The 14,593-nt window shown below is 37.2% G+C and overlaps 1 protein-coding gene across 1 annotated transcript in view; it reads left to right on the forward strand.

Moving 5' to 3' along the window:
• Window positions 1-5,611: 5,611 nt before the first annotated feature.
• Window positions 5,612-14,593, forward strand: part of LOC308635070 (uncharacterized protein) — a gene marked incomplete at its 5' end in the record, with an annotated part of 150,726 nt that continues 141,744 nt past the window's right edge. Inside the window, one exon of the mRNA XM_081269329.1 lies at window positions 5,612-5,676. Within this exon, the coding sequence (XP_081125455.1) occupies window positions 5,612-5,676 (65 nt within the window). The remainder of the gene's footprint in view (window positions 5,677-14,593) is intronic.

Genomic DNA, 14,593 nt, shown 5'->3' on the forward strand with positions numbered 1-14,593 from the left:
TGCCACTAGTGTTAGAGCCAGGCTCAGTAGTGCAGGCCTGTAATCCTAGTGGCTGGGGAGATTGAGGCAAGAGGATTGCAGGTTGGAAGCCAGCCTCAGCAAATTTGTGAGACTCTGTCTCAAAATAAAAATTGAAAAGCCTGGGGATGTAGCTCAGTGGTAAATCACCCCTAGGATCAATCCCCAGTGCCAAAGGAAAAAAATTAAAAATTAGAAAACAAACAAACAAACAAAAAGTATTAAAAGATTTCATTAAAGCTGTATCATCCCCCCCCCCCCATGTTGGGAATCTAACTAGGGCCCTGTGCTTTCTAAGCCCATGTTCTACCACTGAGTTATACTCCAACCCATCCCTATGCAAGCTCCCTTGGCCATCTGATCTGTTTACATTTTCATTTCTTTCTTTTTTTTTGTGGTCCTGGATATTAAATCCAGGGCCTTATACATACTAAGCAGCACACACTCTATATTTCTCTGTTTTCTTTTTTTTATATTTATTTTTTTTAGTTTTCGGCGGACACAACATCTTTCTTTGTATGTGGTGCTGAGGATCGAACTCTGGCCGCACGCATGCCACGCGAGAGCTCTATCGCTTGAGCCACATCCCCAGTCCCTGTTTTCTTTTTTTTCTAAGTACACACATTAAAATCCCAAGGAGGGCTAGGGTTGTGGATCAGTGGTAGAGTGTTTGCCTGGTGTGTGTGAAGCCCTGGGTTTGATTCTCAGCATTGCATATAAATAAATAATATAAAGGTCCATCAACAACTAAAATTTAAAAAAAAAGAAAGAAAGAAAAAAAGAAAAAGTCCCAAGGAACCCACCTTTAGTAGGTCATGGTTCATATTTTGTGTTTTGAAAATAGCTCCCCATGTTCCTTTGGCTAGGCCAGCTTCTGCCTCCCTTTCTCCGTTTACTTCTGTCAGCTGTTGCATGAGGTAGAGGGATGTAGTCCCATTCTAAAGAGGAGACCCTTGAGGCTCATGGCTTTTGATTTTGGGCCAGGGTCCCAGAATAAAACCAGAACCTGGTTCTGAAATCCAGAGATCTTTGCACTTGCTTACATCTTCCCCATAGTCTTGGCTGTGTCAAATTAGATCGGGATGTATGTAGCTCAATTGTAGAGCACTTGCCTGGCATCAGTGAGGCCCTGGATTCAATCCCTAGTACAAGGAAAAAGAAAGAAAGAAAGAAAGAAAGAAAGAAAGAAAGAAAGAAAGAAAGAAAGAAAGAAAGAAAGAAAGAAAGAAAAAGGAAGGAAGGAAGGAAGGAAGGAAGGAAGGAAGGAAGGAAGGAAGGAAGAAAAATATCTCCAGGTCTGATTGAGCTTTTCCACTTCCTGTGGGGGGCTGAGAAAATGTTGGTGACTAATATTTTTTGTTTATAATATTCTTTTTTTGTGTGCTTTATATTAATGCAGCCCATGAAGTGGTTAGGCTTAGTTCTTCCTTCCTTCTTCCTTTCTTGTATAAGTACTAGGGATTGAACCCAGGGGCATTTCACCACCAAGCTACCTTGTTATTTTATTTTTATAAGTTTTTGAATGGCCTCAGCAGGGAAGCCCAATGCACTCTCCATTGCACCACAGAGACAATTCATTATTTATTTATTTATTTATTTATATTCATTTTTGATACCAGGGATTGAACTCAGGGGCACTCAACCACTGAGCCACATCCCAGCTCTATTTTGTATTTTATTTAGAGACAGGGTCTCACTGAGTTGCTTAGCATCTCACTTTTGCTGAGGCTGGCTTTGAACTTGCAATCCTCCTGTCTTGGACTCCTGAGCTGCTAGGATTACAGGCATGTGCCCGACTAATTTTTTTTTTTTTAGACAAGATCTTGCTAAATTGCCCAGGCTGTCCTTCAACAACTTACTCTGGAGTAAGTTGCCCATCCTCCTGTCTTAGCCTTTGGAGTCTCTGGGGTTAAAGGTGTGTGTCACCATGCCCACCAGAATTACATTCTTCAATAAACACATAGTAAATATACATAAACACTTAATATATACACTGTAAATCACATTTAAACAATAAGTGCTTAGAATCTTTACATTTTCTGAATACCTGCTTATTTCTCTCCTCTAGGACCCCCATTCATAGAGGAAGTCCTATGACAGAGAATGTCAGAACCAAAGGAAGTTAAGAAATCAGAAATTTGGGGCAGGCACGGTGGTCCATGCCTGTAATCCCAGCGGCTGGTGGGAGTGGGCAGGGCTGTGACAGGAGAAGTTCACAAGTTCAAAGCCAGTCTCAGCAATGACGAGGTGCTAAGCAACTCAGTGAGGCCCTGGCTCTCATTAAAATATAAAATAGGTCTGCGGATGAGGCTCAGTGGTTGAGTACCCCTGAGTTCAATCCCCAGTACCAAAAAGAAAAGAAGGAAGGAAGGAAGGGAGGGAGGGGGGAGGGAGGAAGGAAGGAAGGAAGGAAGGAAGGAAGGAAGGAAAGAAATAAGAAATTTGGGCTAGGTTTGTGACTTAGTGGTAGAACATATGTTTAACATGAGAGAGACCCTGGTTTCCATCCCAGCAGTGCAAAAAGAAAACAACAACAACAACAAAAACTGAAATCCAGTGGCAGGGGCACAGCTGCTCACTTGATCCTGGGATGAGGTTGGGAGTAGTCTGAGGAATGAGGGTCCCTTAGGGCTGGGAGTGTCTCAGAAGTAGGGCACTTGCCTAGCTTGTACAAAGCCCTGGGGTCCATACTAGCACTACAGAAGAAAAAAAAGAAATGAATCAGTCACTCTATCTTCTACACCTCACAGAACAGAGCCCAGAGAAGGTGTGGCTTGAGCAAGCTAACACAGGAAAGCCAAGTTGACCTCTTAGACAACACGCCTTCCTGAATCTCGAAGGCTACCGAGATTTGTAGCCCTTTTGAGGTTGCTAAAAAATGTCAACAGGCAGTGAAGGGATCCAGGATTTGTGCACCTGTCTCTTTTTTTTTTTTTTTTTTTTTGCTTTTTTTTTTGTTAATTTTTTTTTAGGGCTGGAGATGTGGCTCAACCGGTAGCTCACTGGCCTGGCATTCGTGCGGCCCAGGTTCGATCCTCAGCACCACATACAAACAAAGATGTTGTGTCCTCCAAAAAAACTGAAAAATAAATATCAAAAAGTGCTCGTTCTCTCTCTCTCTCTCTCACCTCTTTCTTTAAAAAAATTTTTTTTATTGGTTACTCAAAACATTACAAAGATTGCAGAATCACTTCGGTTAAAATTTTTTTTTTAATATTTATTTTTTAGTTCTCGGCGGACACAACATCTTTGTTGGTATGTGGTGCTGAGGATCCAACCCGGGCCGCACGCATGCCAGGCGAGCGCGCTGCTGCTTGAGCCACATCCCCAGCCCCTGTGTACCTGTCTCTTGAGTAGAATTTGGAAGTCCCCGTGGAGCTCTGGATATTCATAGGCCGTGTCCTGTGAGTCACATGTGTGTCTCAGTGAGGGACATTTCCTCGTCAGTGCCAGAATTCCCAACTTCCATGTTGAGACTTCCAGGCCAGGCTCTGAGAAGCAGCCATCAGGACTCTCTGCCTTTGGCTTTGGACCAGACAGGTCCAGGCTGTCCTTCCTGCTGCATGGCCTCTGACACACCCTCTGCTAACCAGGGCTCTGGTCTTCTTTATGAGAATTTTCTCAGAGATTGTTCCTAAAAACACAGACAAGAAAACTGGGAGAGACTTTCCTTCAAACTTACAAAAACCCATCCAGTCAGCATGGATTACCCCATCCCTACACCCTCCTAGAGGGGCTGGTTAGTACTGGGCAGGTTGTAGGGTAGCCAGCCAGGTGGTCTGGAAGAAAAGAGAGTAATTGATGGTTTTTATTTTGTTTTGTTTTGAATTTTAATATTTATTTATTTATTAGTTTTCGACGGACACAATATCTTTGTTTGTATGTGGTGCTGAGAATTGAACCCGGGCTGCACGCATGCCAGGCGAGCTCGCTACCACTTGAGCCACATCCCCAGCCCTGGTTTTGGTTTTGGTGCAGTGCCAGGAATCAAACCCAGGGCCTGCTACCACTGAGACACACCCCCAACCCTTATTTTCTTCTTTTGGATGAGTAACTTTTCAAGAGTTCACTCATTCATTGGTGTATTAGTGGGATAAGTTATTCCACAAATATGAGAACTTAGAAGCCACGTTAATGATGGTAAATCCTCAATCACTGGTTAGCGAGCTGTCTGTCCCACAATTATTCAGAAATTTGGGTTGATTTCATCAACATGTGGCTTTCAAGGTCACTCTGGTTGTCAATATCTATCTAGCAGACAGATAAAGAGCATGGAATATTTCATAGGAAATTTTCACATCCATTTGGATACCACTCAATATTATTGTCACATTGAACTACAAAGGAGTCTTGGAAACAGCATTATAATATTATAACCAGGAAACAGAAGAAATGGGTTTAGTGAATAGCTAGCCATTCTCTGCTGCAAGGTATGAATTGCTTATCGCTAATTACCTGTTTAATGTTTGCTTTTTCTAATTATTTTATTCATTTCTGCTTACAAAATCTCTAGTTTTTTATCAGAAGAACTGGATTAAGTATCTCATGGTAAGAATCTCAATTTCTATCAACATCCCAGAATTTAGTGTCTTAAAAATAACTTTAATCATCCCACACAATTCTGTTGGTCAGATATTTGAGATCAGCTTAGCTGTGTGGTTTTAGCTCAGTGTTTACTCGTGAGGTTTCAGTCAAGATATTAGCTAGAGTTTCAGTCCTTTTACTGGGACTGATGGATTCTATTCCAAAGTGGCTCACTCTCACATGGCTGACATGTCCATGCTGGCTGATGGCAGAGGCCTTGTTTGATTCTTCACTACATGGATTTTTCCATAGGACCTACTGAGTTTCTTCACAATATGGCTGCTGAGTTCCCCTCAAAAAAGGAATCCAAGAGGGAAAGGAGGAAACTTCACTGTGTTTTATGACCAGGTTTTTGAAGTCATGCACTGTCAGATCTACCACATTCTAATCATTAAAATAGTTGCTAAATCTACTTCACAGTTCAGGAGTGTGGGGCTCACTAACTCCCCACCTTTTGAAGAGAGGAATATCAAAAAAAAGAATCTGTATATAAACCTTCCTGTTAGTATTCTGATTTTTCTAAATTATTTTATTCTCTTTAGTGCTATTAATATGGTGCTTTTTAATTTAATGATATTTTAACATTTCTTTTTAAATTCCAATTTCTAGGAATGTTAATTGAATCTTTTATTTAGGATATATTAATGATAGTATTGAATTTGGTCCTTAAAAAAATTAGAGCTGACCCTGGACCTTGCAGAGAAAAACCAGGCTCTCACCTTCAAACTGAGGGAGACAAAGGTCTGTGAGTGTGGGCTGTAATGATTGATTAACTGACCCAAAGGAAAAGCTGAGCACTCTCCTTCAAAATAAAAGTTATGTATCATGATTTAGGGGGAAACTTGCAGTTCCTGTCTCTTTCTCTCCTTTTCATTGCCAAATCTGCCCTGTCTCAAACACCCGTAGTTTTAGATTAAGGTAGAGAATCATTGGTATGTCATATTAACAGCTAACTTACTAAATTTATTAAATTGGTGCTTAAATAGATTAATAATAAAATCTAACACTCATGAGCAATTATAATTTGCCAGGCCCCAGTTATCACATCTACAGTTCCCACGACAATCCTGTGAGGTAAGTAGGTACATTTGTGATCCTAATGAAATGAACAAAATCAAAGTTACTAGAGGAATGATTAACTTGCTCAAGGTCACACAGCTTATAAGCAACAGAGTGTGGGATTCCAACCCCGAAAGCCTGACTAGTTAATGTGCTTATTCAGGTAAGCTGGTAAGTAGCGGAGCTGAGGCTTCCTATTCAGGTCTCCCACAAAAACCCATGCTCTTACCATCTATAGTAGGCTGTAATTTACTTCTCTAACTCCTTTCACCTTAACTGTCTGCCCTTCCTTCTGCCAAGGTCCCCCTCATGATGATTACTTACATCATCATTGATCTCCTTCTTTAAATGACCATAGCACTTAGTACCTGAATCCACAATCCACTTACTGCAGGCTGCCTTTTATTGATCATTAATTGTTTTTTGCAATAGTCTTTCTTTTTTTTCTTAACTAGATTTTAAACTCTGGGAGGGCAAGAACACCCCCCCCCCCAATCTCCTTAGCTTCACATTACCTAGATCAGTACTAACTCATAAGAGCCTCATGATGATTGCTTGTGACTGGCATAGAAATATAAAATTCTCCCACTATATCAAACCTACAAGCATCTGGTCTTAATGCTAATGCAACCTCTTACCCTGGTTTTCAGTATAAGAAAATAATCCAAGAAAGCAAAAACATGGGCAAATTTAGATAACATGATCCAAAAGAAAAAAACATGAAAGAACTATGAATTCTACTCGTAGAGCCAAGAACTAATTCATGACCTGATAAAAACATTAGTTTCTAATATTCAATATATAGAAAAATTCATTCTAATGAGGAATCAAAAAATTAAAATATTCAACTGATTTTTTTTTTTGGTATTAGGGATTGAATTCAGGGGCACTCAACCCCTGAGCCACATCCCCATTTTTTGTATTTTTTATTTACAGACAGGGTTTCACTGAGTTGTTTAGCACCTCACCATTGCTGAGCCTGGTTTTGAACTCATGATCCTCCTGTCTCAGCCTCCCGAACTGCTGGTATTATAGGAGAACCACACTGCGCCCAACTCAACTTATGGACTTTGTAACCATCAAATTCAGAACATTTTGTTCAACATTCTTAGCAATCAGGGAAATGTAAATCAAAACTATGCCGAGATTTCATCTCACTCCAGTCAGAATGGCAAATATGAAGAATACCAATAACAGTAAATATTGGCAAGGATGACGGGAAAATGATATATTCCTACTTTGTTGGTCAGACTGCAAATTTGTACAACCACTCTGGAAAACAGTAGAGAGTTTAAAAAAAAAACTAAAAACACACACACACACACGGAGTTTTACTCAGCCATAAAGAAGAATGAAATTATGGCATTTGCCAGTGGATGGATGGAACCAGAGGATGCCAATCTAAGTGAAACAGACTTAGAAAATCAAGGATTAATGGAATAATTTTCTCTCATATACAGAGGCTAGAGCAAAGTGAGGAGGGAAAGGGGTAGGGATCAGACATCATAAAGATAGAGGGAAGATCAGTGGAGTAAAAAGAGATTAAGGGGGAGGGAGATGGAACAGAAAAGGGGAGGAAATTCAGAATGAATTCAAAAATCACACTGTGTGTTTATATAAATATACCACAGTGAATTTTATGTATATCTATAGAGAACCAATTTAAAATAAATAAAAGGAAAACCAGTAGAGTAGAGGAAGAAGGAGGAGGAAGAGGAGTCCCCTAGGACTGAAATAGATTCAATGAAATTGCACGTATTTATGATTGTGTCAAAATTAACTATTATATGTAACTATAATGCACTAGTAAAAGCACAAACATTTTATAACATTTTTCCTGCTTAAAGCAATATTTAATGTTGCTATAAAAGGTGCTATCTCATATATTACCTCATAAGAGCATTTCTTTCTGGAATATAATTCAATAATATGCATCTAGAATCCAGAATACCCTTTCTCCCAAGTGTTCTACTTCAAGAAAATATGGAATAGAAATATTCAAACAGATGAATAGATTATTTATGAAGACATTTATTACTACATCAGATAAAAGACTGAAAATAACTTCATAGCTCAACAATAGATCCATAAATTGGATTGCTATAAAAATCACTAAACATAGTTTTCAAAGGTTTTTAAGGATATGGAAAAATCCTCATAAACTAGCAGTAAGTGAAGAAATCAATGATGCAGAGCTTTCCTTCAAATATAGTATCCTTCCAATTACAAGCTACATATGTGATTTATACATGCATAAGATTAGACAGAAACATTAAAATATAAAGTATTATCTCTGAGATTTTTGTTAGTTTTTTCTTTTGTATTTTTAAATGTCTTTCCTTTTTATTTTCTAAATGTGTTTTAAATTCCTTAATAAGCATTTATAAAATTCTTCAGATATGTCAGCAGTAATTCAAGGGATTTATAAATACTAACTCATGTTTAATATAATCATCATAAGAACTCTGTGAGGTAGTTGCTAAAGCTTAAAAAATTTCTCTGAGGTCATATAGAGAGTGTTGAAAACAAGATTGGAACCCTGCATTTAAGTATCCTGTGATTGTAAAAAAAAAGATCTTTAAATTGGGAAACAAAGTAGTTTTAATAAAAATCATAAATTAAATATTTTGTCCTCACTAAGGAAATAGAAAATGATTTTAAAAAATGCAACATGAAGAAGTCATTTATCCATTAAGAAAGCTATTCTGACTTGCAGGATTGTTACTGTGTAATGAGTTACAAGGGAGGATATGGGTACTTCTCAGTGAAGCCATAAAAATGGCAATGGCTCTCTCCTGTCTCAGCCATGTCTTCATGCTGGGAAAGAAGGTGGCTCTCAAGGTCCCTGCTAGGCCTAGGAGTCAGTGATGGATGAAGTCATAAAACAGGGTTGGATGACCCAGTTTGTTCCCTAATTACATTTATAAGCTCATCCTCTAAAGGATCCAAACAGAGGAGACTGCTTCCTGGAATCATTTTTTGTCCTCAACTTAAAATACCAAACATAATCTAAATACTTTCTAAGAAGAAAGCATCCCCTGTCCTCTTGCCTTTTTCTGAGACTTGAATAAGCCTACCAAGTAAAATATAGTAGGAGGAACTTGTCAGCATATTGTCAGGTAAGTATAGGAATTGCACCATATAAATAGCTGCCATGAATAATTTAGTTGGAAGTGAGATGGCATTGTTTGTGCTGAACTGTAATTCATCAGTTTTCCTTCCTCTTCTTTTGGGGCTTTTTACGAGTTTAGATTTTGTGTCATAATATGTGTCATAGGAAAACAAAGTGTCTGTTTAACAATCAAAAATTGTTCCAATTTGCCCAGAGATCTATAGTTACTCGGAGAAGTTGGTTTTATTGTTGGCCTCTATCCAGTTATAGTAGGAAGCAGGCTAGTCGAATAATTACTACCTTTTTCTCACTGCGCTAAGCCATTCTAGTTTAAAAGCTGTTGTTCTTTTCATTTTTAATAGTGGCCCCACTCTGAAGCTTTTTACTCACAGATCAGACAACTACATCTTTCCTGTATTCCAGCAATTGCAGAGAATCTTGTCTATGGGCCATTTCGTTGGTAGAAACATTTCTGACAAGATCTGTCTACAGGTAAAGTCTAATAAAGAAAAAAACTGAGTACATCATGAAGAATTTTACCTTGAAAACAAAACTTTCCAGCATGATATTATGTGATAAATCTCCATAAAAGATATTTCTAGGGCACAGTTATACCAAGCTAAGAAAAGATGCCAAAAAGAAAATTGGAAATTAACCCCAGAAATAATGTAGATAAGCAATAAATACTCTTGAAACTTAGAATGAAATTCACACAATTTTTAAGTTGATAAAAAATTGTAAATGTCACAACATATTTTAAAATATACATATATTGTGGAGTGACTAAATCAAAGTGATTAATGTGTGTTACCTCACATAGTTATAGTTTTTATGGTAAAAACACTTAAAATCTATCTTAGCCTTTTCACGAGTACAATATATTGTTATTAGCTATAGTCAACATGTTGTACAATTTATCTCTTGAATTTATTCCTAATGAAAATTCTGTATCCTTTACCTAACATCTCCCCAACTCCACCCCACCCCACCCATTCCTTAGTAATCAACATTGTACTCTTTTTTTAAGTTGAACTTCTTTTAGCTTCTACAGGTGAGATCATTGCAGCACTTGTCTCTCTGTGCCTCACTTCTTTCATCTAACATAGTGTTCTCTAGATTTATTCATGTTGTCATAAATGACAAGATTTTCTTCTTTTTATAATGGAGTAGTATCTTATGACATATGTGTACCACATTTTCTTTGCCCATTCATCCATTGTTGGACACTTAGTTTGATTTCATATCTTGGCTACTGTGAATATGCTGCAATAAATATGGAAATGCAGGCATCTCTTCAACATGCTGATTTAATTTTCTTTGGCTATACACCCAGTAGTAGAACTGCTATATTGTATGGCAGTTCTATTTTTAACTTTTTGAGGAAACTTAATACTGTTTTCTATAATGACTGTACTGATTTTCAGTCCCACCAATAAGGGTTCAAATGTAAGATTTCCTTTTTTCTCCAAATTTTTGACAACACTTGTTATCTTTCATGTTTTTGATAATGATTATTCCGACAGGTATTGGAATTCACATATACATATATTTCTTCCCTTTTTGCTTATAGGAAAGAGAAGCCCAGGCTAAGAATATAATCTATAATGTTAATGTCTGTAGTCTTTTATTTAGTAATAAAATTAAGTTAAAATTTCAAAAATAAAATAAGCCTAGAGCCTACTTTCAGGTCAAGGGTCAGAAGAAGTGAGTGGAAAATAAAACCACTCTCTATAATAAATAAGGAGGAATTTGGCGGTTGTGCATAAGCAGCTAAGGTGAAAAGACAGAAAAGGACAGAGTAAGAGCCCCAAGAAGTGGTTAGAGGATTAAGAGGAAATTTTACTTGTTGAGATATTCTCACTTGGCCAAAGGGTTTTGCAGATCAATGATGTTATATACTTAATATGAAGCTGTTCCCTGTCCCAATTATTCTATATGCTCTCTCTCAGTACCTTCAAATCTTCCATACATGTTAGCAACCTTGTGTTAGTGAAGCCATGGACGCATAAGAATGAAATATGGAGAAGAAAGGCAGGCCAACTGGAATGCTCCTCTGCTGAGGCTAACTTGGTAGAAACCCTAGCAGTCCAGGGGACCATTGATTCAGAATTCCATGATTTTAAGAAAGCAGATGACAGTGTGAACCAGACCCGAGAACAGCAATTTGGAGCTGGCAGCAGCAGAAAAGCAGGCCCTGGTCTGCACTGACTCACCTTTAGTTCCTCCCACACCTACTACAGGAAAGCAGGCCTTCAAATGAGCTTTGAGGAGACTGGAGAGGGCAGCTGAGAATGACAGGAAAATCCTGCAGACGCTCCTGTTACAGAAGAAGATGGGGAGAATAAGGGTAGAGACAACAGCTATGCATTGTGGTTATGCAAAGTGACCTAAATTCTGTAGACAGTGGAGAATCTATTGAAATTTTATTAAAAAGTAAAGTGGCCTAATTAGGTTTGAGTTTTAGAAATAGTTCAGATTGAAAAGATGGATTATGGCAGTTGGGAAGCAACAGAAAAAGTCGAAGGAAAAAAATGAACTAGGAGAGTGAAGGAAACTTTGAGCATTTCAAAGATTAAGTTGATTAATTTGAAAGGGGAGTTGGTACAGAAAATTGCTTAGAAAACTTGTCATTAAAGTATGAAAATATTAGGTTTGGTGGGAAAGATATGCTGAATTTGAGGTACTTGGGATACATTCAAATAAAGATGTTTAATGGTCAGTAGAAACATGGGTTTAAAATACTGGAATGAGGTTGGGCTTATTTATGTCATAACAGCTATGTGACAACGTTCTCTAAATTCAAAATTCAAATCACCAATGAAATGATTTTTATCTCATGAAATATTTACAAATGTATGTGGAAGCATATTGCTAGATTTTAATAATCATCTTTAATTAAAGGAAAACCCCTCTTAAAAATTGTCCCTGGAAAATCTGTGATATATGGTCACTATATTTGCATCTCATTTATTTTAAAAAGGATCAATTAAATTTATGATGTTAAATCAAAGTTTAAGAAAAAAGACAAATTAGAAATCAATCAGAAGAAGAGAATATAAATAACTAGATTCCTGAAATTAGTCAATATCCCAATAAACATTTAAGCAAACTTCAAGTTTCTATTAAAAAGGTAATGAAATTAAGAATATTGAATCATGACTACTAAACATTAGGTAAAAAGAAAGGCCAATATTAATTTAGAGAAAGAGAAGTATTTCCTGACGTGAAATTCTATGGGGAATTTATCATGCAGGAGGACATTGACTACCAATAGAAAAAGGTTTAACCAAGGCTACAGAAATGTTCTTGAAATGGGTGCTTCCTATATTGACCCTGTTTAAAAGCCAAGGACATTTAACACTTAGTCCAATTGGAAGGTATTTTTGAAGACTAAGGTACCATAGTCCAAGTGAGTTGCTTTTTGATGATAACCTAGTTAAAGACTGGAATCAAAATTCTTTTGAAGGTAGGATAGTATCTAGCTCCATTTTCCATTGCTGTAACAGGGCAGCTGAGACTAGGCAATTTATAAAGAAAGAGGCTTACTTAGTTCTTGGTTTAGGACTCAAGATTGGGCCACATACTGCTTCATAATATGGTGAAAAAGTAGAAAAGGGTGTCTGCAAGAGGAATTTGTGTGCCAGAGACTGAAGGAAGTTGCCAGATTCACTTTTTAACAAACTGCTCTCAAGTAGTTAATCCAGTCCCAGAGAGAAAGAGAGAGAATTCACTTCAGCCAGGCCAGATGTCATTAATCTATTCATGAGGGCTCTGCCCTCATGATTCAAACACCTTCCTCTAGGCTCCACTGCCCAACACTGCCTCATTGAGGAATTTATTCTCAACATGAGTTGTGGTGATGACAAACCATATTGGAACTAGAGCAGATGACTAACAGGCTTCTGGAACTCTTAAATATTTGATTTTTTTTTCAAGCAAACTTATGACAAAATTACTGAATCCCTATTTTTTTATTGTTGAATTCCCTAATGAATACCTAGATTGTTGATAGTTCGTGTGTGGATGAAAGTAAATTCCCAATGCTTCAGGTATCAGACATCTAGGACAAGACAATAGGTATAATGTGAAAGTTTCAGAGGCTTCTTTCTGGCCCATATGGAAGATCTTCTATGTTTCCCTGAACAGAGACCACCAGGAGCTTTGCAAAAATCTCTTTAACTTGGAAAATTGCTTCAAATTTGTACAATCACTTATAGAATTTTCATACCATTAAGTGTAGAAAATATATTTTTGGCTTAGAAACTTGAAGGCTGTGTTGATAATTTGTTATCTCAGCCAAAAAGCTCTTCATTGCCCCAATAGAGAACATTTTGATAAATCTACAAGATCCAACTTAAATAACCTAGTAATAATATAATAATGTTATCCTTCATTGTTGGTTTCACTGGACACTTTCAAATATTATCTTTTAAAACATCTGTTGGATGAGGTCATTTAGTGATGCCTATTTAAATATTAGAGAATGCCAGTAAATGCAAATGTTTTCAGTGTTAACTGGATTATGCTAATATTAGTGAAAATAATCTGTTAATGTGCTTGCTACATTTCCTAATGCTCTGATGTGAAACAAAGAGGCTGGTTCTTAAAGATTTTTCCATCTTTAAAGAGAAAGCATCCCTCCCCAAAGTATTGATCAGAGTGTTTGAAGCGTTTTAGATGAGGACACCTCTTTCTAATTACTATATGTCAAGGGTCAGAATTTAGGATAGAAATATGGAAGATCAATCAAAGATCAACCAAAGTCCTATCTTTGGGGACTTTTAGCTATGTAAGAAATCTTGAATTCTTATTACTAAGAAAAGTAACTAAAGATTATCACAACAGTAAATGAGTTTGATAAGGTATTTTCTGTTTTCATGCAAGAGACTATATCTATGAATACATGCCTAACAAAAAAAAACAATATTTTTCAATTCAGGTTTTCTATACCTGATATATCATAGTATACCATTGCTAGTCATGGAGTTATGGTTATCTCTGAGATAGCTTGTAAATGGATCCTATTGAGCTCAGAAGCTGTCAAACAGATGGACAGCAAGTATAACCATTCTGTATCTCAATTTATAGGACTCTTCTGGGTGAATCTTAACCCCAGCTGGGCTACAGTTCTAAATATGTTCTTACATCAGGTTAAAAGCCAAACCTCAAGGTGGAATGGAGTTGTCTACCATTTACTTACCAAACTTTTTCAGCCAATTAGCTAAGAAAGAATATTATGACCTTAGACATGGAGAAATTAATTCTCTAAAACTTTGTGTTCCCTCTAAACATCTTTCTATTTTATGCCTTCATCTTCTGAAAATAAAGTAATTCCAAATTGGCAACACTATAACTAGGCTGTAATGCCTATGGGTCAGCCCAGCTCATCACTATCTCTTGAACCCTTGATCATGAAGGCCTTTGGAAGACTTGATTGAAAACTGTTGAAAAAGAGTTAAATAAGGCAGATTTGTCAGGCCTTGTCTCAGGAATGGCTAAGTTCTGATCAACATTTCAAACCTAGAGCTGAATGTCAAGGTCATTAATGTAGGAACATAATTTTCAGCTCTTACGCTTAATTACAAACAGGCAAAAATCAAGTGCCAGAGATTGTGTTGAGGTTGTGCGCCAGAAACAACAACCACATTGACTTGATAATGATGAAAACCAAATAAGAAGAAACTGGAAGTCCTAGACACATCAGAGTCCTAAAAATATGATATGGTAGGTGGATGAAGGCTGATAAACCCAGCTTCATTGAGTTCTTAGGCATTTTCTGCAGATGGAGAACATGAGGGAGTGAGTCCATCTCTGACAAAC

This window comes from Spermophilus citellus (assembly GCF_964194105.1).
Source record: "Spermophilus citellus genome assembly, chromosome: 16".
NCBI classification, from domain to species: Eukaryota; Metazoa; Chordata; class Mammalia; order Rodentia; family Sciuridae; genus Spermophilus; species Spermophilus citellus.